This window comes from Haemorhous mexicanus, chromosome 23 (assembly GCF_027477595.1).
Source record: "Haemorhous mexicanus isolate bHaeMex1 chromosome 23, bHaeMex1.pri, whole genome shotgun sequence".
Lineage (NCBI taxonomy): Eukaryota > Metazoa > Chordata > Aves > Passeriformes > Fringillidae > Haemorhous > Haemorhous mexicanus.
Window position 1 is genome coordinate 1,291,522 of NC_082363.1, and position 24,982 is coordinate 1,316,503.

Genomic DNA, 24,982 nt, shown 5'->3' on the forward strand with positions numbered 1-24,982 from the left:
ATGCTTTGTTGGTGTTTAAAAGCCTCAGTAAGGACATTCTCAGCCAAAAGTCTTGGTAAGTTTTATATTTGTGACAGAATTAATTTTAATGCTGAAATTCTTAAAAGATTCCCAGTAAGAAGTTTGTTAAATGATGCCACACAATAAGTGAGGTCAGATAAATATTGTTTTTCCCCCTGTGCTTCTTGTGCTGGGCTTAGAGTTGCTGCTAAAATCTCCCGAGAACAGTTCTGAAGGGAAGAGAAGGAGAGCTGAGGGAGAAAAGAGGTGTTTTCCCTGTGCTGTGCTTGTCTAGATCAAGACTTGATACTTTTTGCCCATCTTTGGAGATTCTGCAGCCTGGGTGAGGTGATTAGAATCAAACTCATCCAGCTTTATCAGGAGGAACATCCTGCAGCATGAGAAATCCACTGTGAGCCAAGTTACTCTGAAATGTCTGATTGTTCTGTTCTTGCTCAGAGTCCCTGTGCTCTCACAGCTGCCTGGTGGTCCCTAGCTCCCCCAGCTCTGGTCACAGCTTGTCACTGATGAAGAGTGCTTCCTCCTTGGCTGCAAGCTTGTGTTGAGCACAGGATGCAGATACAAACTTCAGGAAGGTGGTGTGGAGGGTAGCTGACCATCCAAAGGCTGATTTGGGCAGCCCCTGAGGTACTTGCCATCAAATTGAAGGTTTCTGAAGAGCAGGTGTGATGGATAATCCTCAGCTCATGTAAATCATTTAAAGTTCAAGTTTCAGCCTAAAAGGTTTTATTTAACACAGGATGGAAATACTCTGAAATACAGGAGTAACAGTACCCACAACAGGCAGAGATAGGGAATTAACGACCTAACTCTGAAGGAAACCTGGAAAATGGTCCCTTTTCCTGAAGCCAAGTGAAACGTTTCGTGGTTCTGTTGAAGGCATCCATATGTTTCGATATCTGGGACTGCTGCTGATTCCCATCACCAACAGCAGCAGGGACCACTCTTCCATCAGGTACTGGTTTTACAAAGCTGCTGGACTCGGAACACTTGATTTAGCATCAGGTACCACACTCATAGCCAGCACGAGCAATCAGCTTTCTGCTCCTGTTGAGTTTGTGCTCCTGTGCCGAGTTGGTTTGGCACTTACACTGAGCTTCAAAATAAATTTAACATTTAAACTCACTCATCTGTGTGGCAAGTGGTCCATTGTTAAAGGAGATTAAAAATTACTGCCTTTGAAATTCCATTAGAAACTAGAAGATATTTCTCTTTTTTAGCACAAGCACATCATGTTTGCCTAAACCTGCCGAGTCACCCAACCAGCCTTTTAATGATGCTTTAGTAAAGATAGCTTACTCCTTGAGCCAATTCCCAGTCAAATCCCATTAATATCTTATTTAAAAGTTCCCAAAGCAGCACTTGCTTCTTGGAATAACTTCAGTGTAAAGGGGTTAAATGGAATTATCTGTAACATCCCTTCTTAACTATCCACCTCTTCTTACCTGTGGATCACATGAGCCAAATAAGAGAAGGAAAACTAAGGAGAAAATCCTGTTGCTCCCCAAGACAGCCAAAATAATAATTATTTGTTCTTAAAAAGATGATTTAGTCACAGTTAAGAGCTGGACTGAGATTACCCCGAAAGACCTGAGTCCTCACAGCTATTTTATGATGTCTTGCAATTTAATACTTCACAATAACTCATTCATGTGTTATTACTGTTATTTCCAGATGGGTTTGGGGTTTGATCTCCTTTTCACTCTCTTGAGAAGACATTTAGGATAGTAATAAGCTACTGAAGGTGGTCCTGAAGCTAAACTAGTTCTGTTTCTACCTTCCCAAATGGTGCTTCTGCATTCAGAGAAGTGGTACTTTCCCAAAATGTAGAAAAGGGGGAGAGGTCTTGGAAACCTGAGTTTTTAAAGAACATCAGGAACTTCAACAAACCAGAAAGGCTGCAGGTTGGTGGTGCTGAGGCAGAAATTTGTGATGGCACAGGTGACACAGGCTGTTCTGTATGAATCAGGTTTATGCATCTGAAATACTATTTTCTGAAATACTATTTCAAGTACTATTACATAGCCATAACTCTGCTTCCTGGAGAAGATTAAGAAGTAGGTGCAGGAAGTATCAGACTCTCAGGTTTTTGGAAGAAGCAGTGCACCTCACTGAGCAGAAGGACCACAGTGTCTCTGTGTGCCTAAAGATCTGCTGCATCGTGCTGCTCGTCCTGTCGGATGCACAGCACGGACTTGGGGAGGATCCTGCACTCCTGAAGGGACTTTGTAAGGTCAGAGAAGCTCCTCCGGGGCACCTCCATGGTTTCAACGCTGCAGTGTTGGTAGTTGGCCAACAGTTTCTGTCCTGCCACAGCAAGGACGGTCTGAAGGCTGTCAGAGGGCTTGAAGTGGTGCTCAAACCTCTGCCCAGAGGGAGACCGGACAGCGAGCAGCACGTGCGGCTCTTCCAGGCTTGTAGGGAGCACCCAGGGGCTCTCCTGCCTCACCTGCCGTCCCCACTGCTCAGGGGCACAGCGCACATGTGAGCTCTCTTCGGTGGGAATGCCACTTCCTGACAGTGTGCTGGCAGATCCCTGTCCTCCAGAAAAAGGCTTGATGGCTTTTGGAGCACCCTCTTGCTCCTCGCTCACTTCCAGCCGGTTGGTCCGTTCAGCCAAGGCTTCCACGGCGCTGCTCCCGGTGCCCTTCTGGCTGATGGAGGGGAGCACCCGGTACTTGTTCAGGGAGGAGGAGGAGGTCTTCAAAGGCATTTGCTGCAGGAGCTTTGGGATTTTCCCAGGAGACACTTGGGCAGGTGGGAACGCCGCTTTTGTGAGCGGTGCTCTCTGGCTCTTCACTAATTCCCGAGGAGAGGCTGCCAGCGGGGAACATGGCACGTGGCACGGACAGGCTTCCGTGCCCTGACAGCGGCTCAAGCTTGGCCTCTGTCCCTTGGCAGATTTGGGCCTGGAGACGTGCATGGTGATGGTGCTGGCCCACAGCAGAGCAGCTGTGCCCAGAGGGAAGCGGAGCTGAGCTGATGCTGAGTCCTGGAAAGCCGCTGTGGCCATCACACCTGTGGGCCGGGAGCAGAGGGAAAAGTTACAGGAACTGGCCAGGAGCCTTCAGTCTCCCTGAGGCTCCCACGCTGTGCTCTGTGTCAGAATAAATCTGGGTATCACTGGGTATCATTGGGCATCACATGGGCATCACTGGGTGTCACTGACATGTTTTATGAAAAATCCTTAGGATTTTTTCTCCTGAGAAGCTGAGAGGCCTCAGGAACAAATGTAAACAATTAATTTCTGCTGCTGTGGAATGCAACAAGTGGATCTGTGATTTGATCTCATGTGCTTGTTTCTAATTTATGGCCAATCACAGTCCATCTGTCCAGACTGTCTCGCTCAGAGACAAACCTTTGTTATTCATTCCTTTTCTATTCTTAACCAGCCTTCTGATGAAATCCTTTCTTCTTTTCTTTTAGTATAATTTTTAATACAATATATATCATAAAATAATAAATCAAGCCTTCTGAAACATGGAGTCAAGATTCTCATCTCTTCCCTCATCCTGGGACCCCTGCGAACATCGTCACAGCTGGGTATCACTGCAACCCTGCGGTGCAGTAAGGGCTGAGTCCCAGAGGGTGGGAGATGTGTTCTTTGTAGGAACTGGTTTTAGCAGAAATTGTGTAAAGTTGACCCAGAGCTTTGGGGAGTTGTGCCCTTTGCCACTGAATGTAAGTTTTTGATGGAAAGAACAATTTCTCTTTTCTGAAGCTGGAAACTCAGTGCAAATGGGAGATGAGTGAAGCTCAGAGCACAACTCTGGCCTTTTCACTGCTCCTGCAGTGGCAGATTCAGTTCCTGTTGTGGATTTTGGGACAAGATTGACTTAACTTCATATTTTAAAGGCATCTCAAAACCATTGAGATTGAAAAGCCCTGATTCAATACACAGAAACCTGTTCTGACTCTCTAGCAACCAAAAGCTTGGTCCAAAATTGTCCAAAATTCTCTGCTTAACAGAGAATGATTTACCTGAGGGAATGGCTGGAGCTCTCTCAGGGGGGTTTAGGTTGGATATCAGGAAAGGTTCTTCCCCCAGAGGGTACTGGGCACTGCCCAGGCTCCCCAGGGAATGGGCACAGCCCTGAGGCTGCCAGAGCAGCATTTGGACAAGGCTCTGAGGGATGCACAGGTAGGATTGTTGGGGTGCCTGTGCAGGGCCAGGAGCTGAACTGGATGACCCTTGTGGGTCCCTTCCAGCTCAGGATATTCCACGATTCTGTGATACAACCTCCACTGAGGAGGAAGCCACATTCTGCTGCATGTTTCCCAGAGGAAGCTGTGCCTGGAGCTCTCAGCTATGCCAGGACAGCCAACCCAGCCACTGGGTCACAACCTCACAACAACGTTTTGGAGAAGTGCCACAGGGAACCTCCTCTTCTGCTCCTGTGGGTTTTGTGGCAGCATTTGCCAAGGGGGGAAAAAAAAGGTCACCTTGGATTGCTTGGCATTCTCCAGAAATTACACACTCACATTCAGCTGCTGTTTGTCCCCCAGCAGTGCATATCTCAATGCAAACTCAGGAGTTCAGCAAAGCCAAGGGCTAAACCTCACACCTGGCTGGGGCAAACCCAGGCACACCTGGGTGCAGGAGGGATGAAGAGCAACTTGGGGAGAAGAACGACCTGCAGAGCTGCCTCCAGCTCAGGGGTCCCCAGAACAGGAAGGACCTGGAGCTGCTGGAGAGAGTCCAAAGGAGGCACCAGGAAGATCAGAGGGATGGAGCAGCTTTGCTGGGAAGAAAGGCTAAGAGAATTGAGATTGTTCAGCCTGGAGAAAGGAGGCTCCAGGTGACCTCATTGCAGCCTTTAAGTAGGGAAGGGAGCTGATGGGAAAGATGGAGAGAGACTGTGGGAAAGGGCCTGGAGTGCCAGGACAAGGGGGAATGGCTTTCCACTGACAGGGGGCAGGGTTACATGGGATCTTGGGGTGAAATTCTTCCCTGTCAGGGTGGGCAGGCCCTGGCACAGGATGCCCAGAGAAGCTGTGGCTGCCCCTGGATCCCTGGAAGTGTCCAAGGCCAGGCTGGACAGGGCTGGGAGCAGCCTGGGACAGTGGAAGGTGTCCCTGCCCATGGCAGGGGTGGAACAAGATGTTCTTTAAGTTATCTTCCAACCCAAACCCTTCTGGGATTCTATTCTAAACGAAACAGAGAGAACAGCCCCTGTGGCACTTTGCTAGTGATGTGTTTGTTAAAAATTTCATTTCTCCTTCAGCTCAGCACAGTCAAGGCAGAGTCCCAGCACACCCTGCCCAGCCCCAGCTGATAGACCGGTCCCTCCCGAGCCTCCAGCGGAAGAGGAGAGGGACACTGGCCCAGGTGACTCATCCCAGTTTCCCAGGAGCCTGTGGGAGGGACAGGGGTTGTACCTCCCCCTTACTGCCGCCAACAAATAAACTCCAAGGCAACAACGCTCTGAGGTAGAGCTCCCCAGCGCCAGGGAGCTCTTAGAAATATCGCAGCGACGCTGCCACTGCCAAGAATGAACCCCCAACCAACCAACCTGGCAGAAGCCCTGGTGGGGCCCTCCGCGAGTGCCTGTACTGCCCCAGCACGGCGCATGTCAGGGGAGACAGGCTGAAAAACGGGGTCCGGTGAGGGCTGGCATGGGGAACGGCAGCCAGGGAGGGCTGTGCCCACAGGTGCCCCCCAGACGGTGCCCCAGGGCCTGGGAGGCTGGGCACTCCACACCCCTGAGCCACAGCACGGGATCCCAGCTGGACCAGGCTGGAAGGGATAATGGCAGCTCATGCGGTGCCACCTCCCTGCTCCAGCAGGGCCAGCCCAGGGCACAGAGCACAGAGCTGAGTGAGGACGGGTTTGGGATGTCTCTGGCAGGGACACTCCACAGCCTCTCTGGGCAATGTATTCCCGGTGTTTAAAGAAGGCCTCCCTCATGTTCAGGTGGAACTTCCTGGGCATCAGTCCCTGCCCACTGCCTTTGTCCTGGTGAGGGCTGGCCCAGCCCCAGGCAGAGCCCTCGGTGCCACAGCCCGGCCGGGCCCTCAGCCGGGCCTGGGGCTGAGCCCACGGCCGGGCCCGCGGCAGGAGCGCAGCCCCGCCGGCAGAGCCCGGCCCTCTAGCGCGGCTGCACAGCCCCAGAAGCAGCCCCCGCTCCCTCCCCCGGTGCCGGTGCCGGTCCCACACGGCCCCGCCGTCCCTCACCTGCCCCGCGCCCGCCGCACGGCGCCGTTACCGCGGCGACCGCGGCACTTCCGGGCGCCCGCCCGGCCCCGGCCCGGCCCCGCCCCCGCCGCGAGCAGACCCCAGCCCCGCCCGTGGGAACGGGAATGGGAACGGGAACGGGAATGGGGAACGGGAATGGGAACGGGGACAGGGAATGGGAACGGGAATGGGAACGGGAATGGGGATGGGGACAGGGAATGGGCATGGGAATGGGAATGGGAACGGGAACGGGAATTGGGAACGGGAATGGGGATGGGAATGGGAACGGGAACGGGGACAGGGAATGGGAACGGGAATGGGGAACGGGAATGGGAACGGGGACAGGGAATGGGGATGGGAATGGAGACAGGGAATGGGGATGGGGACAGGGAATGGGGATGGGAATGGGGAACATGAATGGGGACAGGGAATGGGGATGGGAATGGAACGGAGACAGGGAATGGGAAGGGGAATACGGAATGTGAATGGGGAGGGGGAAGGGGGAATGGGGAATGGGAATGGGAACAGAAACGGGGATAGGAATGGGGGATGGGAGTGGGACATGGGGATGGGAACAGGAATGGGGATGGGGAATGGGAACAGGGAACAGGAACGGGAATGGGAGCAGGGAATGGGAATGGGGATGGAAATGGAGAATAGGAACGGGAACGGGGATAGGGATGGGAATGGGGAATGGGGAAAGCAACAGGAATGAGGAATGGGAATGGGAACGGGAACAGGAACAGGAATGGGGAATGGGGACTGGGAACGGGAACGGCAATGGGAGCCAGGATGGATGGGAACGGCAATGGGAATGGGAAAGGGTACAGGGATAGGAATGGGAAATGGAACAGGGACAGATGGGAATGGAGATGGGAACAGGCAGGAGTGGGACAGTCGGGATGTCCCAGGGTGGATCCAGGGACAGACCCAGGGATGGGGCAGCTAGGATGTTCCAGGGTGGACCCAGGGCTGGGAATAGCTGGGATATCCTGGTGTGGATACAGGGATGGGGGCAACCAGGCTATCCCAGGTGGATGGATCCAGGGCTGTGATGTCCCAGGGGGTCCCGGGGGATGTCCCCAAGCTCAGGGACAGCCATGACCTGCTGTGGACTCTGCACAGGGCTGTGACATGGCCCCAGGCCTGGCATGGCACAGGAGCAGCCCCGTGACTTTGGGAAGGTTCTGGAGGCTTTGTCTTGCCGGACACGAAGGAGTGGGGGAAGCAGGAGGTGCCTCGGGGGCCTCTCACAAACTCCAGCCAGAGGTGACCCTGGTACTGGGGTGTCCCAGCCCTTCTGCAGGAATTCCCATTCCTCCAACTCACCCAAGGCAAAACCACAGCAGTGTCACCCTGCTGAAACACCCAGATCTTTGGGGTTTAGCCCTAACAGTTTAAAACCCAGGCACTACAGCCCGTCCTCGTCCCCGAGCAAAGGCAGCAGGATGGGAGCACAAGACTGGGTTTAACCTCCCTGCGATTCAGTGACCACTGAATCAAACCAGACAAATAAAAATCATGAATTCTGAGGAAAACACCTTTTTAAAATTACACTTTACACACAAGATCACAATGGGACCTAAAACAACTCTTTGTGGGGAGTTTCTTTGCGCTGGGAAAGCTGCAGCTGGGAGGGAGGGGGAGCCCTCCTGATCCCCCCCAGCTACAAATGACCCCCGAGTCAGTTTTACTTCTGGGAAACATCCCAGTTTTCCTTCTGGGAACACCCCACAGAAACAGCAACCTTTTCCACCTCCCCCCACTAATCCCTTTCTAAACCCACTCCTACTCAAGCAGCTGCTGTTCCCACTAACAGATGCCCATTGAAGGCAGCAAGAAACGAGCAATAAATTTCCACCATAAACTTGGGGTCTCCACCCTGCGGGGTGGGAGGATCAAGGCAAACCTGTGCACTAAAAAGAAATAAATTAAGTAGGGAAATAGTTTCCTATCAGCTTACCTCAGCCCAGGATGTTTAGCAATGCTGCAGATCAAAGCACACGGGGTATTTACACTTCAATAAGGCCAATAAGCAAACAGATGGGGGGATGATACCTGGCTCTCCTTGCTCCATAGGAAGGCTGAAAAGTTCCACATTTCCAATGGGATAATAGCTTCCACAGGTGGTTTTCAAGCCCTTGAGTTTGTGGGTTAGTTAAAGACAGGGTTTAGCTTCATGTGGGCACTCCCCTGATGGGTTCTCCCCAGAGAAGGAGGGCTTAAAATGAGGGGATTTGGTTAAATACACGTGTGGATCCCAAATCCACATGATCCCAGCTCTCTGCTCTCCATTTATGTCTCTGGTCAATGCTTTCCACACAGACTTATCAAAACTACACAGCAAAACCCCAGATTCCCCCCCCAAATCCAAGCGCCTGCAATGCCAAAGCAGGAGGAGCACAGACAGCAACTACTACAGCAGGGAAAAGCTTCTGCAATTTTGGAAGTATGTTGTGGAGGAAGGGGGGAAAGGGATTGATCAATTTATTATTAGAGATGCCCTGGTTTTAAAAGTCAGGCGGGGAAAGCAGGGTTGGGGTGTTTTGGAGAGGTTTCTTGTGCAGGTGGCAAAAGGGGAGACAGGTGGGATGTCAGTCCCCATCCTTAACAGGCTTGGATAGGGTTTTATTCCACTTGCAGCAGGAAATAAAGGGTTAGAGGGAAGGAAAACCCTGGGACAGACAGCTCTGCCACCCTGGAGGGCAGCTGAGAGGTGACATCCCTTCCAGTGTCAGCTTTGGTGGCTCTCAGGAATTTCAACAAAGGTTTCTCTTCTTGACTCCAGACCAGTCTGGAGGTCATTTCTTCACAATTCCCAACCCCGAATTCCAGGGTTAATCACTGAGGGTGGGGCCCTGCATACTGCCCGATACCTGCATTTGTGTCTGCGTTTGCTCTTGGCCCCACGGTTTCAAGGGAAAACAGCAGCTTTTGTTCCTTATCTTCTCTGCTTTTCTGTCTCCCCCTTGTCTCTGTATCATGTTTGGGCTATGGTAATTGAATAAACTGTATTCCCAAAGCATTCCAAGTCGGGTTTTCATGGCTTTTCCAGCCTTTCCTGCTGGTGGTATAATTTCACAGACCCCTTGCCTCAAAAACCTGAGGGCAGAACAGGAAAACTGCAGACCCAGGAACTGCAATCCTGGTGTTTGCTGTTCTCCCTTGCAATTTGGCACAGCTGGATTTGGATGCAGCCGTGGATTTGGGGGGGGCAGCTGCAAGGAAGGAGCCAAGAGAAAGCATCTTTGAGGCTTCAGGGGGTGAGTTGGCAAAGCTGAGGAAATGCTGAGCACAAAGTGCTGCCTCTACACCTGGAACAAGGATTCAATGGCCTCTGAGGTGCTATCCTGAGTGTAAATCACTTTTGTCCCACTTCTCCAGCCACCAAATCCCACGGATTTCAAAACCATGGACACGGCCAAGGCCTTGGCTGGCCTCATGCAGGGATGGAGATGGACTCGTGCCCAGTGATGAGCAAGATGATGGAGGAAGAATTGGTGCTCACTGCAGTGGGAAAACTCATGATTTTTGGGGAAGAGAAGGATGGGAATCAGCTCCCTGTTCCAGGCAAGCCTGGCTTAAGACAACTGACACCACAAGCACAGACAGAGGAGGGGGTGGGCCTTGCAGGGATATAAACCCACCCTGCTGAGCTGGCAGTGCTGCACTGCAGGTCCAGGCAGGGTAAGAAGAGGGGATTTCACTGCCCTGGTGCTCATCAGGCAGCTCTGGGCGTGGGGGGAAGGCTGCAGCAGCCCCAGGCAGGACAAGCCCTGCCAAGCCCCACATCCCAAACTGGGATACAGAGCAGTCAGGATTCACTCGGGGATGCCTTCCAGGGCTGTGCACCCACAGTGACAGCAATGCCACCTGAGGCACTGCCCGGGTGCACCCAGCTCCTCTGAGCACTGGAGAAGCTTCTGTCCTGCCCTGGATCATCACCAATCCTTGTTGCTCCCTCTCTAGGGTAGCCCCAGGATGAGGAATCTCTTCCTTGCCGTGCTCCTGGCTTGTGGTAAGTGCCCTGGCCAGGCCAGAATCCACCGACAAACCCTGAGTCTTTGTGCACAATTCAGGTTTTTGTTTAAATCTGGCAGTTTGTCTCTAGTGCTTCGTGTAGAGCTGCTGCAGTCCTGGAGGGTTGGTGAAGGGGGAGCCTTTGGGATGCTGATGTCCGTATTTCTTTTGGAAGGCCCTGGAGCCTGTAGTCACCTTTCCTGCCTGTGCCAAGCTCGTGGCTGATCCTGGTGATGGGGGATTGCAGTTTGCAGCACGTCAGAGCCAGTCCAGAGGGCAAAATATCTTGTGCCAGACTAAACCCAGAGGCTGTAAAAGCCAGACTGAAAAAGCCATTCTCCCTGAGAGGGGGCTGTGGCTGCCCCAGTCCTAGAAGTGTCCAAGGCCAGGTTGGACAGGGCTTGGAGCAGCCTGGAATAGTGGAAGATGTCCCTGCCCGTGGCAGGAGGTGGAACAAAGCCAGATGGGCTTTGAGGTTCCTCCCAGCCCAAACCATTCCATGATTCTGTAATTCTGGAGGAGTGGATAAAGCTTCTCATTATTCCAATCCTGAAAGCACACGTTTGGGCAATGCCAGACCCGTGTGATGCCCGTGCCTGGTGCAAGGTGCAGGGCATGCCCGCGGGCTCCCTGCCCGGCCCCAGCCCCTGCTGTGCCCGCAGGGCTGCTCCCGGCCGGCAGCAGCGTGCTGGAGCTGGAGCGGATGATCCGGGCGGCCACGGGCAGGAGCGCCCTGCTGTCCTACAGCTGGTACGGCTGCTTCTGCGGCATCGGCGGCTCCGGGAGCCCCGTGGATGCCACCGACCGGTGAGTACCAGAGCGGCCCCACCGCCTCCAGCTCCCGAAAAGGCGCTCGCTGGCTGCCTCCCAGCGCTGGGGGGCTTTGCGCCGCTCCCCAGCAAGGTCCCGCCGTTTCCTTGCCACCTCCTCTTGCTGGTCGCCTTCAATTTGAGGCTCCAGGTGTGCCGAGGGAGGGTTTGGGGGCCGCGCTTTGACCTGGTGTCCCCGCAGGTGCTGCCAAGCCCACGACTGCTGCTACAGGAGGCTGAGGGAGGGCAGGTGCAGCCCACTGATCACCCCGTACAGCTTCACCTCCAGCGACGGGAACGTCACCTGCAGTGAGTACTGACCGGGCAGTGGGCAGCAGCACTGCCCCATCCCCAACCCCATCCCCATCCCTTCCCATCCCATCCCAGCCCCGGAGCAGGGCACACACGGGAGCATCCCCGGCTGAATCCAGCCCCGTTCCTGCCCGGCTGCGATGATTAGATGGGCATTGAGGGTGTGTGGGCAGGCTGGGGAGGCCAAGTACCGGGACACGCTGCTCTTCCCCCTTCCCCCGGGGGGACAGGTAGCGCAGGGCTCCGTGCTTCCCCCCGCAGGTAACGAGCAGAGCTGGTGCGAGAGAGAGACCTGCCTGTGCGACACCGCGGTGGCCTCGTGCTTCGCCAGCTCCCTGCACTCCTACAACAATTCCTACCGCTTCTACTTCAAGCTCAAATGCCAAGGCAGCAAGCTCCAGTGCTGAGGAGGGCGAATCTGCACACAGAGTTCCAGGTTTTGCTTTTCCCCAGCAAGAAAAGCTTGGGCTGGGGGCTCAGTAAAGCAGAGCCCCAAGGCTCCCTGTGAGGTGCAGCTCGGGGAGAGAAGGGCACACACACCATGGATGGAGACCCACCAGTTCCTGGAAAGACACACCAGCTTCCTCTTTTTTGTCCCTTCCTCCTCTCTTGATTTCATTTCCCAGCAAAGATAACAGATACAATAAAAGGGATGCAAGCTGGTTTTCCATGGTGTTTTTCTGTAATGGCTGCTGAGACTGAGGCACAGCAATGGTGACTGCTGAGTCTGGGAGCACTTCTGCATCCCTCAGCCACACCATGTAACTGACACCCCAAAACTTCCATGGTCCCAACAGAGCTGTAATTCACACATCTATCCAAATGTGGAGCTAGAAGTTTGGGGAACAGAGTGCCCACAGCAGCTGTGGCTGCCCCTGGATCCCTGGCAGTGTTCAGGGCCAGGCTGGACAGGGCTTGGAGCAGCCTGGGACAGTGGGAGGTGTCCCTGCCATGGCAGGGGGGGGCACTGGATGGGCTTTGAGGTCCCTTCCTGCCCAAACCAATCTGAGATTCTACGAATTTCTGATTCCTACTCAGAGGGCACATCCAAACAGCTTTGTGAGGAACACTAAGAGAACAGTCCCAGGAATACAATAAGAGGCTTCACCTCACAGGGATTTTTAAGTTGCATGTCATTTTTCTGTTCTTCTTGTCCAGACTCATGACAGCCCGAACCACAGCTCAGCACAGGGAGGGAGAAGCTCACGGGAGTATCCCCAGTATCTTCTGGGATGTTTGGCTTGTGGCACATGAGGATTTTACTAGGAATGACACAACTGCTCTTTTATATCTATTTCCTGCTATAAACAACTCCATATAAAGCATTTCATAGAAACACGTTTTGTTATCCAAACACACTGAAAGCAGGAAAACAGCATGAGTACATAAACTGACTGCAAACGATTAATGAGGCAGTAATTAGATAGAGGAGCATTAATGGGTTGTGAGCAATTCAGATAAGCACAAGGCACATGCCAGCCAGGGAGCATCACTCGTGACACCAGAGACAAAGTGGAGCCGGAATCAGGGCTTGGCTGAAAACTTTGCCAGTGGAGAACAAGAAAAAACTATTTTTCCAGCACAAAAGACACCGACAAGTCACCTTCCTTCCTCAATGTCCCTCCCAAACCAAATCAGTCTGGGATTTGATAACTCTTGGAAATAAGGGTAAAGAATAATTATCCACAGAGGAAGGAAGATTTCAAAGCCTTGACCACTTACGTTAGGCAAGTGCTAATTTAGGAGGGCAGTTGATGACTGAAGGGTTTCTGCAGGAGGGTGTAATGAGGGGGTAGAAAAAGCACAAGGAGAGAAATACAGGGAAGTGGAACTTTCTCACCTCAGAACACTCATTTTGCTTCTCTGTTTTCTCATGGTGAGTGCGGGGATAATCATCCAGTGTCTGCCCAACCTCGTGACTCTGGGAACTGCATATTTAGAGACGCTTTCAGTGTTGCCCAAAATGATAACTCTCCTTGAGCCACCTTAGACCTCCTTGAGAGCCCCAAACTTGCTGTGTCCATGCCCAGCCTGAACCAGAGCTGTTCTTTTCCCCCCTGATGTGGCTCCTTGGTGCTGATAAGGGCAGAGAAGGAGGCATCTCTGACTGAGGCAGAGTGTGTTTGCTTCCTCCTCAGGCTGGAAGTGACGCTGCTTTTCCACCTCATCTCACCCAGCACCCACCTCGTCCATGGGGCACGGGGCTGGGGCCTCAGGGGATTTCTGGCATTCCTCAGAAGGGGAAGGATGGCACCTTCTCCTTTGCAGGGAAGCCCAGTCAGCGAGATTTGGGTCAAAGGAGACCCAGGCAGATGGGAGAAAGCCATATAAAGCAAGCACAGTGGGCTGCAGGGCACTGCAGGCCAGCAGGGCTTTCCCAAGGTAAGTGGGGATGGAGGATTGCTTTCCCTCTTCTCCTCCTTTCACCAGAAGCTGTGGTGCAAGTGGGGAGCAAGTGCCATGCTGGGAAGCAGGACTGAAGGAGATGCTGCCTGAGATGCCAGCCCAGAAGAAGAGCAGTGGGTGTAGCCCTCGAGGGCTGAGCATCCCTCCAATTTTTGTCCCTTTCTCCTGATAATGCCTTTTCCCACCTCTCCCCCATCTGATTCCCATCGTTTCCCATCCCTGATGCTTTGTGCTGAAACAAGGGGGCATCTTTAACCCCTGTCATTCCTAGTCCCCAGAGAGAGGGAGAACCTCTGCTCCTGGATGATGAGGAAAGAAAGAAGGAGGTTGGTATAACAGAGAATGGTTTGCTTTCCTCTCCCAGAGCCGTCAGAAGGATGAACTCTCTCCTCAGCCTCTCCATGCTGTTAGTGTGGGGTAAGTGTCCTCTCAGTCCCAAGGCTCTCTGTGCAGTTACATCTACTGAAATTAGGACCAGGTTGGTGATTTCTCCACCTCTCCCCAACACCAGCTCTCCCAGCCATGCACCAACTCTCCCATGCCAAGCTGGGAACACATTTTCTCTCTGTTGTGTTATAATTTCTAAGACATGGCCACCCTGGTGCCAGTTTGGGGGCTGGAGGGATGGAGCTGCTGTTGGGGGGGCAGGGAATCAGCGTGGTCTCCCTGATTTCCCCCCCTCCAGGCTTGTCCCCAGCCCACGGGAGCCTCTTGCAGCTGCACCAGATGATCTCAGAGGCGACAGGGAAAAATGCTCTTCTGTATTACGGCTTCTATGGCTGCTACTGTGGGCTGGGGGGCAGGGGACAGCCCAAGGATGCCACAGACATGTGAGAATCCACTTTAAAACCCCTGCAAGACACGTTCTTGAGTATTTTTAAATTTGTGGCGTGAGGGGGAGAAAACTCCATGCCCTAAAGCTTCAATCTCCTGCGCAGATGCTGCCAGCTGCATGATACTTGCTACGAAAACCTCCTGAGGTACCACTGCGATGCCAAGACACGCCCCTACTGCTACAACTGGCACTACGGCAGGCTCTCCTGCAGTGAGTAGGGCCCTGGAAAAGGGGGTGTCAGCCCCCCAAAGCCGGGGCTGACCCTGGGCTCCCCTCGTCCCGCAGGTCAGGGCTCCCGGTGCGCCTTCTTGTCCTGTGAGTGCGACCGCAGCCTGGCGCTGTGCCTGAGGAGAAACGTCAGGAGCTACAAGAAACGCTTCCAGTTCTACCCCAACAAGCTATGCCGGTGATGGGAGCTGGGATGCGGCGCCGGGATCGCCCTTCATCCCTGCCAGTGCTGACCACACCAGAGCCGCTGTAAATTAAATCAATGCGGAAATAAACAATGCTCGTGTTCAACGTCCCCGGTCCTCTGAGAGCTGCTGGTGGGCAGGGAGAGAAATACCCGTAAATAATCAACATCTTCCCAAAACTTTCCAAGAACTCGTGCTCGGCCCCTGCGTCACTCGAGGCTGCAGCCCGCGGGAGAGGGGGGCTGGCCGGCGGGGAAGGGGCGTAGCACTCCTGGGTTTGGGACAGACGAGTCCTTTTGGAGCTTCCAGTTGGAGCTCGCGGGCTGCACACGGAGGGCAGGCTCTCCCCGGGAGGACAGACTGACAGCGAGCAAGATCCCTGGTGAGCAGCCCCCCCCACCCCCACTCCGCTGCTATGGAAAGAAAAATTCGGGGCGATGTTGGGAGGAGGCAGCGGGAGCGGCCCGTGCCTGTAGGAAAAGTGTAATCGCTTCCAAATGGAAGCAGCGAGAAGCTGCAGTGCGCGGGGAGAGCTGCACTGGGTGCCAAAAGCGGTGGGACGGGAGCTGAGAGGGGCTACCGGGGTGGAACAGGAGGTGGGGGATGCTCAGCTGGTGAAACCACTTGCTCTCGGCCAAGAGGCAGCAACGCTGATGCGAGGAGGCTTGCTTTCCTCTCTCCAGATTTTGGGGTTGATCCGATTTCAGAGGAAGCTTCTCACGGCTGCTCCTATCAAACTGACCACGCTGCCTGGCTGAGCCTGTCCCCTGTTTCTCCTCCCAGGTCCAGGTGAGAGGAAGATGAAGGTCCTGTTGGTGCTGACGATGCTGTTTGCCTGCAGTAAGTGCATCCCCGACCCACAGACGGGAGCCAGGCTCATCCCCAAACTCCTGTGCACTCCTCAGGGGGACTCCCAGCAAAGTCCCCTTCCCTCCCCAGTTCCCCAGGCCTCATTCCTGCACGTGACTTACAAAAAACCCCCACATTTTACGGTCACTCTAGGTTTGTTCACAGCGCACGGGAAGCACCCACGCCCATTCACACCGGGACTCGAGGGAAGCACCGTAGGAAACCTGACTGCCCATGGATGCTACAGGGGATGGGGCACCTCCAGGGCTTCGGTGGATCGGTACAGGCAACGCTGCCCCAGAGGGCTAACGCTGGTCCCAGAGGGCTAACTCTGGCCCCGGGCTAACCCCAGGGCTCTGCACCACCCCAGCAGCCCCCGCTGAAGCTTTGCAAAATGCAGACCGGGTGCTCGGCAGCAGCAGGAAGGAATCAGGTTTTCGGGAAGCGGGGAAAGTGACGCAGTGTTCACCCCTAACTCCATCCCGAGTCGGCAGGGTGGTGCCAGCGACAGCCGCCTGGTCCATGGGATGGCACCAGTGGAGGGGGACGTTCCTGAAGGCAGGATGCGGGGCAGGGTTTGCACGGGGATGCAGAGGCTTGGCGTGGGAACGGGCAGGATAGAGAAGCTCCTGAGCGATCCAGAGCAGGAGGAAGCAGAGCTGGCGGCTCTCCCGCCCGGCTGGCAGAGCCTGTGTCAGCTGTGGCGGCAGCAGCCGGTGCCACATTCCCGGCGAGTCCAGGCTCTCCTCCTCCCGCAGGTGCTGCCTGCTCCGAGCCTGCTGCTATGCCAGGCTGGCAGCGCGGCGGTGCCGCGTGGGACCGGTCCAGCCCCTCTCTACGGCCCGGGCAGGGATCCCCTCCTGCAGTGAGTGCTCGCCCGGGGCTCGGGACGCCCCTTCCCACAGCATCCCCTCTTCCGCGGCGCCCTTTCCCGGGCTGCCCGGGGGAGCTCTCAGGCGCGTTCTCGGTGCCCGCAGGTTCGGGGACGCGCTGCCAGCGAGCCGCCTGCAGGTGCGAGAGGGCGGCGCGGCTGTGCCGGGCTCGGCTCGGCCGGGCTCAGCTGGGCCGGGCTCAGCTGGGCCGCCGCGCCTGGTGCCGGGGACGAGCCGGACGCTGCTGAAGCAAAAACTCCCTCTGCGAAACCATCTCCGGGCTGATTGGCGAAGGGACGGCGCCGGCAGCGCTTCCCAGCCCTGGCGAGTCTCCTCCTCGGGGCCTTTTGGCTTCGAGGCGAGGACAAGAACCCTCCGGTCAAGTCGCGTCACGGCATGCGAGGAGGGGGAGCGGCGCTCCCTGATGTCCAGCACAGCAAAACGAGGGAGGAGAGGACACCTACCCCTCGTCCCGGTGAGGGCGGGATGCAAAGCGACCCCCTTGGCAGCCTGTCCGCTCCCTCCGCTTCCTGCTTCACAGCAAATTCCCTCCTGTTGCTCCAAAATAAAACCAGAGAGCCCAAAGCACTAGCGTGCAGTGACTCTGCTGAGCCCAGCAACCACCCCTCATCTCTCAGACAGGTTTCCTGTTGAAGTACCCAGCAAAAATGACACTGGAGAGGTGACAGAACTCACCCCTGAATTGTCCCAACTCAGCTCTAAACCTTCAGTCTCTGAAAATGTCCAGTTTTTCTGGGAGACGGAGAATGAGGCTGGTGGAAGGGCTGGGGGCAGGCACGATGGTGTGGGAGGGCCGGGCTTGGACTGCCATGGTCCTTGTGGGTCCCTTCCAGCTCGAGATACTCTGTGATCCCCTAAATCTCTGCTGACACCATGGCCGGGAGCCTGCCTCACACCCTGTGCTGAGCAAAACAGAGTTCTCACCAGAAAAGAATGTTTTGGCCCAATTCTGCAACAGCCCTGAGCACATTCCTTAGGAAAAGGCAGCTCAGGCAGCTGCTGCTTCCCCCCAATTTCAGCATCCCCAGGTTTCGTGCCTTGGTCTCCAGGCTCCAAACCACCTTAGGGGGGCTCAGCAATGAAATAAAGGCACAGCAAGAGAACACTGTTTCCTCAGGGGCTGATGCCCAGCTGGAATTCCCATCCTGGACTGCCCCACAGCTGCAATCAATGGCACCAGGAAATAGCCCTGAAATCAGCACTGCTGCTGCCAGCTGCCCCCCGGGAATCAGGAAATCACCTGTGTGCAACCCCGGGGGAGAGGAGGAAGGAGCCCTTTGCCCAGCAGATGATAATTGCAGGGCATAAATCAAGGATCAAATCCTCACCGAGGGCATGGATATCCCAGACAGATTGCAGGCTGGGACAAACTGAATCACACTCTCCCTTTGTAAATTCTGGGTGAATTTTAACCATCCATGAATTTTCCTGCTTGGACATCCGGCTGTACAAATCCATTCATACAAATCCTCCAAATGCTGAAGGTTTGGCTCAGATGCTGCACCCCCTCAGAGCATTGCAATAAACTGGGCTGCAAGAGTTGTGGTTTTCATACCATGAAACAAATCCACAGCTTCCCAGGAGGCATTTGGCTTGGGGGAAGGCTTATTTCCCATTTGGAGAAGGGATCCTGCAAAGCTGCCACAGGTAGAGGGGCTGGGGTGGAGAGGCTTTCAGTGGAGCTCAGCCAGTTTGATGGACAAGAATATCTCTTATTCCCTGTGACAAAACTGCTTGTGGACTTGGAAAATCCTGAATTATGGCAAATCCTGGTTAGCCAATTACCTCAACACCCCCCAGGGGACTATTTAAATTAGCCCAGAGAGCTGATGAGGCACAGGGCCCATGCCAGAGGGGGGAAGAGATTTTGCTGAGCTGAGTTCCCTTCTCTCAGCATCTCTCTGATTCCCACACAAGTTGCATCCTTGTTCCCTGCCTCAGTTTCCCTACCAGCCCTAGGGGGATTTCCTCCCCTGCCTCAGTGCCTGCCCATGCTGGGGTTCCCCAAAAAGCACCACAGAGCAAACTGCAGTCTCTGCCAGAAGATTTCTGCTGATTGCTCAGTACCACCAATTTAATCAGAGAGTCTCCCTGAGCAAACAACACAAGCAGCCTCTTTTCCCCCACCTTCCATCACACATCACTTGCATTTTTTCTTCCCTGCCACTTGCCTGACTTTGCTTCTAAATAAAGGTGAACCACACACCTCATGGCATGAGGTATTTGAGAGCAAAACACAGGGCCCAGCACACTTGGGGAGAGGGATGGAGCATCCCCACACTCAGGCGGGACCTGGGCACTGAGAAAGCCTCACTATCAAGAAAACCACCAAACATGGCCTTTGCTCAGCCACAGCCATTCTGGAGACCATGGGATCTTCCTTCACTCCCAATGCTGCATCTCAGCCACTCTGGTAAGTTGGAAGGGGAGGAAACTTTGCACTGGCTGCATTTTCTCCCTGCCCAGCTAAGTCAGGATGGAAATAGTAAGGCACAGAACAGTGTTTTCTAGCCAAGGCATCAAAAAAACTGTCACCCAGGAAGAAAGTGGATCGTGGAATCACAGACTCCTCAGACAATCTCATTCCACCCCCTGCCACGGGCAAGGACACCTCATACCAAGTGGTTCCTGTTCTCCCTCAAGTTCTCTCCTTTTATTTAGGGAAGAACTGGGAATGCTGAGACACACAGAGCCATGCACAGGCTCAGCCCCAGGCTACTCCACACATCCAAAACCTCCTGGCAAGACCTCCACCATATAAGGCATCCCACAGCCTCCAGCAGTGCCAGCACACCTGCACAGCAGTGGGACCAGTATGGTGAGGATTGTCAATATTTGCCCACTTTGGGCTCCCCAGAGGAGGGGCCCTGCTGAGGGTGCACAGCCATAAAAGGTGTGACCAGCAGCACCTTGGGCTCACCAAACCCCAGAGCTGCCACTGCCAGAATGAAGCTCCTCTCGCTGCTCCTCTTCGGTGAGTACCCCCACCAGCTCCCACCCCAGGAAAGCTCCCAGGCCCTGCCCACAGCCAGATGGGGATGGTGAGATGCCCATTTTTGCTGTGGAAAGGTGGGATGGGAGGTTGCTTTTCCTGGTGCTCTTAACCCCCCTTCCACAGTCCTAGGACTGGCCCTTGCCAGCTGCAACTTGGCCCAGTTTGCAGCGATGATTAAGCAGAAGACGGGGAAATCGGCGCTGGCTTACAACGGCTACGGCTGCTACTGCGGCTGGGGCGGCTCCAAACAGCCCCTGGACGCCACTGACAGGTACTGGGACAGGGGGAAGGGAGAGCCCCCAGCCCTCCTCACCTCCCTGGCTACAGCATTGCAATCTCGTTCCTGCTCCTGAGGGTGGAAATAGCAATAAGAAAATTGTTGCTTGTCCTTAAAGCCTCTGTAGAAGTGGTTCAGCAGCAGCAGCCAACAGCAAAGATGCACGTGGTTGATGTTTTACCTTACTGTCCCAACTGACCCCTGACCTCGGCTCTCATGCCCCCAGGTGCTGCCACACCCACGACTGCTGCTACAAGAAATTGGTCGCCTCCGGCTGCAGCCCCAAAACGACCACCTACAAATACGTCTTCCGAGGAAACCAAATAACCTGTGGTGAGAGCAGGGTGGGGGCAGAGCTCTGAGCGGGGAGGCACAGCCACCCACACTCGGGGAGCCTGACTTAGATCATCCTGGCCTGGAAATCACACAAAGTGAAGTGGGTGGAAATACAGGAAAAGTGCCAGGAATAAGGCAAATAAGTATCTGCTGGATTATGGTGATGTTTAGAGCTTGGAGACTTCCCTGAGGAGGGGCCTTGTCCTTCCCAAGAGGCCAAACACCAAGGGTTTGAGAGGACCCTCCCATCCTGGATGGGGACCTGGCACAGCTGCCCCAACTCCCCCAGAGTGAACTCATTGTTCCACAGAGCACAGCAAAGCACATCCCAGAGATCCAGGCAAACACCCGCAGACATATCAGAGAGAAAGTGAATATTCCCTCCAGGGCCAGGTAGCTCTACACCCCAGACACGAGACCACCTGAGACACCCCAAACTCAACAGAGGGACTGTGCACGCTGTGGGGACGGTCAAAAAACACCCCCTGACCCTCACACCCTTCACCTGCCTCCATCCCCCCCAATTTTCTTCCAGGAAACGGGAACTCGTGCCAAAAGCAGACGTGTGCGTGTGACAAGAGGGCGGTGGAGTGCTTCCAGAGGGCAGCCAGCTCCTACCGCAAATCCTACAGCAACTACCCCAACTCCAAGTGCAAGGGCAGGACACCCTCCTGCTGAGCACTCTTGCCATGCTCCTGCTCCAAACCTGGCAGGAACCACCAGAACCGGGGGGTTCTGCCTTCCCTGTGGCCAGGCAGGACACGGCACAGCCCTGTGGCACTGAAAAAGTGTCCAGCACCTTTCCCCAGAGCCTTAGCACTGGGAAAACCTGCTTCCCATGGTTCAGTAACTCATAAAAATGAGGTAAACCCTGCAAATAAAGATTTGTTTCAAAATTGTGGCCAGTGTTGTTTTTTGGGAATCAGTGGTGGAAGGGGTAGGTAACAGCATGAAGCTTGAAGGCTGATTTTTTGAAGAAATGTTCCTTCCTGCATACCTGTTTTCTTTAAAAATGACCAGAAGTGACATTCTAGCAGCCAACCAGTAAATCTTAACAGCTCCAGAGAAAGAAAAAGCCCACAGAAAGAGCAAGTAGCTGCTGCACCCCAACCTCAAAGCAGGCTCCAAGCCCAGCTTCTCTCCACGAGCTCAGCCTCAATCCACAATCCAGCCCCATCCCACTTCTAATGCCTGTTGAAGCAATTAATACTCACTGAAGGCACAGGGGAGCCCAGCGGGGGGGTCTCAGAGGTTTGGCTGATTCTTTCTTGCAGACAGATATCTCCTCAAGCTGCAGCTCCATGCAGCCACCTTGTCCCACACCACAGCAGCACATGATCCCATATCAGCCCTAATTACCTCTAACAAGCCAGGGCTGGCTGTACCCTGGACCTCGATGGAGGCACCTCCAGCTGTAATGCTGCCTCTGGAGACATGATCTGCCTAAAATAAAGGAGTTTTAAGGGTAATTTATTTGATTTCCACATCAGTGCTGAGAGCTCCTGCCTGACTCGGTTGAGTGTTTCCCTACAAGCAACAGCACCCCTGCCTCAAGCTCCTACAGTAAATGAGGTATCTTTATAACTCCAAACTATGGGGTCGGCTGTCTGTCTCTGGCCCCACACACGCTCAGGATGGTTCCTGCACGCTGGGCCGCCAAAGATGAGTCTGGACGCTAGGTTTTTTCGGCCCTCAGAATTGTTTATTGTTTCTTAACTACAAAGTCCCTTCTCTGCCCGAAGGATCTGACCAGCACGGCAGCCAAAGGCACTCTGCCCACCCCCAAGGCAGCCGCATCTTTTATAACAAAAACTACGTATATAATATTTACCTTTTGTCCCCAATACCTATCACCCTCGTCACCAAGTACACCCTCACCCCAGACCAATCCCCAAATGCCAACACCACCCCAGAAGATGGAAGACAGGAAGAAGAAAGAAGAGCCTGGTAGCACACCCTGATTCCTCCATCTTGTCTCTACAACCCCCCTGTACCGAAACCCCAAAATTTGTGATTCACCCTATAATGATATCTTCCCTTCACCATTTACACCCGAGTGATTCTCGCAGGTTCCATTTCCTCATACATCTGTGGCACATCTCTAGATGGATCAAAATCAAGCCACCAGGCGCTTTTGGCAACATTCCAAGACTCCCGAGCCCCCCAAGGGTTCTCTCGGTAGCTCTGGACATCAGGAGTGATGTGCTGAGCTCCCACACCAAACCACTCACTTCTTCTCATTTTCTACAGGCAATAAGGATTCTAGAAGCTGAGACAGAGCCAATGCTGCCTTCTAAGGCTGGTGCTTGCACTCAAAGAGCTCCAAGGAACCACCCAACACCAGCACAAACCATCTTCTTTTATCCCACACTGGAATATGGATCATTCTTCATGCCCAATTTCTCTCCCTTTCTGCAGCTCCCAAAGCTCTGCAGACATGGAGACAATGGGTGACGCAGCAAAGCTGTGAGATAAACCAGAAGGCAGCTCCTAAGTAGGAACAAGGGACACGAGACACAGAGCAGCACAGGCAGAAAACCCTTCCCATACACAGACATGCTTATGGAGATCAGCCAGAACCTGCCTAAATGCTTAAAACTTCCAGTTCAACTGAATTCCTGACCTGTAGGGGCAGGATTTGGGAAAATAAGTCCAAGGAAGATGATGGAGGGAGATAGGAGGCAGGGAAAGTGCATCCTCCTGCTGCGTATTCGCCCTTGAGAGGCTCACAGTGACCCTGCTGCAGCAACAGCCAAAACACCCTCCTATTTGACAGCCAGCTGCTAAGAACAAACAGTCATCCTCCTCAAAGCCCAGGGGAATATCCAGGGCTTATTGTCCATCCCTGGCCCGTGGACTACAGAGCATCCAGCTCCACCAAGGAGTAAACACACACAGTGTATGAATCATGGCGTTGCTCTGCTCTGCTTTCTTGCCTCCCTTCCTCCTCCCAGGAAAATCCACCATCGTTTTCAAAGCAGATTCACTGCATAAACTGAGTTCTGTGAAGAATGTTGCTCAAAGATTCCCTAGGGAAAAAAAATATACATTGGGAAGGTGGAAATTCCAACAGGAAAAACATGAAACAGACAAAATCAGTTTTAACATCTTTGCAAATGGAATGGCTGAGCAGGCACAAAGCTACCCTGGCAAGACAAAGGGAATTTGACTGGTTTATCAAGATTTATGAGCTCAGCACATTAAGAGTTTCTTTTAATCATATTACACTTGGAAATGAAAGCATTTTCAGCCCCAGATTTTGTTCCATGTATCAGAGGCCACGAGCTGCAGGCCAGTCTCTCCCTCTGCTCTTGGTGCTGCTGTTGCAGACCCTCCTTTCATCCTGCACACGATGGGGTGAGATTTGGGTTCCCTCCTTGGCCTCCAGACCAACTCCCTTCACAGCTCTCAGGCTCCAGGCAACAATGAATGTCTTATCAGCTCTGGCTCCACTGGACAAAAACCCAATTCATTGAGATCAAACCTCTTACTCAGTGCACAACTGCAATTTCTTATCTCTTCAAACCTGCAGAACACACCTGCCTTTCAGACCAAAACACAGGACAGGGCAGGACACGGGTGACACAGTCACCTGCACTGCCTTGCCAAACCTGCTGTCACAATTTATCACCCCCTGAAAGAACTTGCACTTTCTCCCCACTAAGCTGTGACTCACCTCTCTTTCCACTACTGTAAAAATTACTGTCTTGGAGAAAAAGGAATTCCTACACCACCAGTTCTTACAGGAGAGCTTCTTCCTTTTTATTCTTCAAATAACAGCAGCAGACCACACCAAGCAGCAGCCCAGTTCTTGGCAGTTCAGTAAAAAACCCATTAATATCTCCATGCTGATTTATAAACTTTTAAGCACAGACAAATTTTTCAAATGCAAGACTCCTTACTTTTAAAAAATCCCTTTCACTCTGCCCTGGCTGAGGAGGTGTCTCCTGTAAGTGCACATGTGCTTTCTTCAAGCTTAATGCTTGTTACAAGCCCAAAAACCTGAGCGGAGCTGAAACACAGTGAGCTACAAATCAAAGGCTGATCAATCCCACAGTCCTTTCACCTCAATCCAAATTCTCAGTCCTACAGTGGAAAACATCACAAGGAGTCAAGTTGTGCATCCTTCTTGGTGACCTCACTAAAACGGAATTTAAGAAGGAAAAAACCTACCCTGGAAAAAAGCTTGATTTATGAAGTGAAATAGACATTTTTCCCCGGCGATCACTGCTGCTTGGAAGATTCTTCCCAGGACTCCTGGTCCTTTGGCTATACTAATTTCATTTGGAGACTAACACCTGTCCAGCTCCTGACTTGGACTAAAGCCCTGGAATAGCCCAAAAGCTCTGGAACAGGGCAAAGGGACAAGATTCCAGGTGTCCAAGTAACAACACTCATCAGAAACTTCAAGCCTGTTCCTGTCACATTTTACCAGATCGAAATAATCAGCTCTGCATTCTCATGAGTCCACTAGGATTATTGTTTTGGGGTTTTTTCCCCCACTACAAGTCTCAACTTAAAGGAGCTGATCCCAAACCTCAGGAAGCATGGATGCAGCAATTCCCATCTCCCTCCACATATTCGTCACTTCTGAACCTGCTCAGTGCAATGCCAGCAGTTCTAGTGAGATTAAAACTTGTC

The 24,982-nt window shown here is 53.5% G+C and overlaps 4 protein-coding genes across 7 annotated transcripts; 3 read left to right on the plus strand and 1 right to left on the minus strand.

The window, feature by feature from the left end:
* Nucleotides 1–52: 52 nt before the first annotated feature.
* On the minus strand, nt 53–24,970 carry UBXN10 (UBX domain protein 10). Of its 3 annotated transcripts, XM_059866532.1 has the most exons (3): nt 24,515–24,970; nt 13,178–13,265; nt 53–3,039 (listed from the first exon to the last, which is right to left on the minus strand). In XM_059866532.1, the coding sequence occupies exon 3, from the start codon at nt 3,032–3,034 to the stop codon at nt 2,165–2,167; it is 870 nt and encodes a 289-aa protein (XP_059722515.1). In that variant the 5' UTR covers nt 3,035–3,039; nt 13,178–13,265; nt 24,515–24,970; the 3' UTR covers nt 53–2,164. The 3 variants fall into 3 exon arrangements, with proteins under 3 accessions (XP_059722515.1, XP_059722516.1, XP_059722514.1); XM_059866533.1 differs by lacking the exon at nt 13,178–13,265; XM_059866531.1 differs by lacking the exons at nt 13,178–13,265; nt 24,515–24,970 and adding an exon at nt 6,197–6,254.
* On the plus strand, nt 10,118–11,999 carry LOC132337728 (phospholipase A2, membrane associated-like). Its single transcript, XM_059866534.1, has 4 exons — nt 10,118–10,214; nt 10,879–11,023; nt 11,228–11,334; nt 11,599–11,999. The coding sequence occupies exons 1-4, from the start codon at nt 10,178–10,180 to the stop codon at nt 11,742–11,744; spliced, it is 435 nt and encodes a 144-aa protein (XP_059722517.1). The 5' UTR covers nt 10,118–10,177; the 3' UTR covers nt 11,745–11,999.
* On the plus strand, nt 13,589–17,297 carry LOC132337730 (phospholipase A2, membrane associated-like). 2 transcript variants are annotated; one of them, XM_059866536.1, is made up of 9 exons: nt 13,589–13,719; nt 14,108–14,160; nt 14,429–14,573; nt 14,682–14,788; nt 14,864–15,373; nt 15,775–15,831; nt 15,994–16,120; nt 16,599–16,705; nt 16,818–17,297. In XM_059866536.1, exons 2-5 carry the CDS (start codon nt 14,121–14,123, stop codon nt 14,986–14,988), a joined length of 417 nt encoding a protein of 138 aa, XP_059722519.1. In that variant the 5' UTR covers nt 13,589–13,719; nt 14,108–14,120; the 3' UTR covers nt 14,989–15,373; nt 15,775–15,831; nt 15,994–16,120; nt 16,599–16,705; nt 16,818–17,297. The 2 variants fall into 2 exon arrangements, with proteins under 2 accessions (XP_059722519.1, XP_059722520.1); XM_059866537.1 differs by lacking the exons at nt 13,589–13,719; nt 14,108–14,160; nt 14,429–14,573; nt 14,682–14,788 and having other exon boundaries at nt 14,999–15,373; nt 15,675–15,831.
* Nucleotides 19,548–21,237, plus strand: LOC132337729 (basic phospholipase A2 caudoxin-like). Its single transcript, XM_059866535.1, has 4 exons — nt 19,548–19,707; nt 19,852–19,999; nt 20,232–20,338; nt 20,877–21,237. The coding sequence occupies exons 1-4, from the start codon at nt 19,680–19,682 to the stop codon at nt 21,017–21,019; spliced, it is 426 nt and encodes a 141-aa protein (XP_059722518.1). The 5' UTR covers nt 19,548–19,679; the 3' UTR covers nt 21,020–21,237.
* Nucleotides 24,971–24,982: the final 12 nt, after the last annotated feature.

Coding starts and splice junctions, on each gene's coding strand:
- LOC132337728 (XM_059866534.1), top strand. CDS start 10,178: ATGAGGAATCTCTTCCTTGCCGTGCTCCTGGCTTGTG. Junction 10,215..10,878: donor TGCCGTGCTCCTGGCTTGTG/GTAAGTGCCCTG, acceptor CTGTGCCCGCAG/GGCTGCTCCCGGCCGGCAGC. Junction 11,024..11,227: donor CCCGTGGATGCCACCGACCG/GTGAGTACCAGA, acceptor GTGTCCCCGCAG/GTGCTGCCAAGCCCACGACT.
- LOC132337729 (XM_059866535.1), top strand. CDS start 19,680: ATGAAGCTCCTCTCGCTGCTCCTCTTCG. Junction 19,708..19,851: donor CCTCTCGCTGCTCCTCTTCG/GTGAGTACCCCC, acceptor CCCCTTCCACAG/TCCTAGGACTGGCCCTTGCC. Junction 20,339..20,876: donor AGGAAACCAAATAACCTGTG/GTGAGAGCAGGG, acceptor ATTTTCTTCCAG/GAAACGGGAACTCGTGCCAA.
- UBXN10 (XM_059866533.1), bottom strand. CDS start 3,034: ATGGCCACAGCGGCTTTCCAGGACTCAGCATCAGCTCAGCTCCGCTTC.
- LOC132337730 (XM_059866536.1), top strand. CDS start 14,121: ATGAACTCTCTCCTCAGCCTCTCCATGCTGTTAGTGTGGG. Junction 14,574..14,681: donor CCCAAGGATGCCACAGACAT/GTGAGAATCCAC, acceptor TCTCCTGCGCAG/ATGCTGCCAGCTGCATGATA. Junction 14,789..14,863: donor CTACGGCAGGCTCTCCTGCA/GTGAGTAGGGCC, acceptor CTCGTCCCGCAG/GTCAGGGCTCCCGGTGCGCC.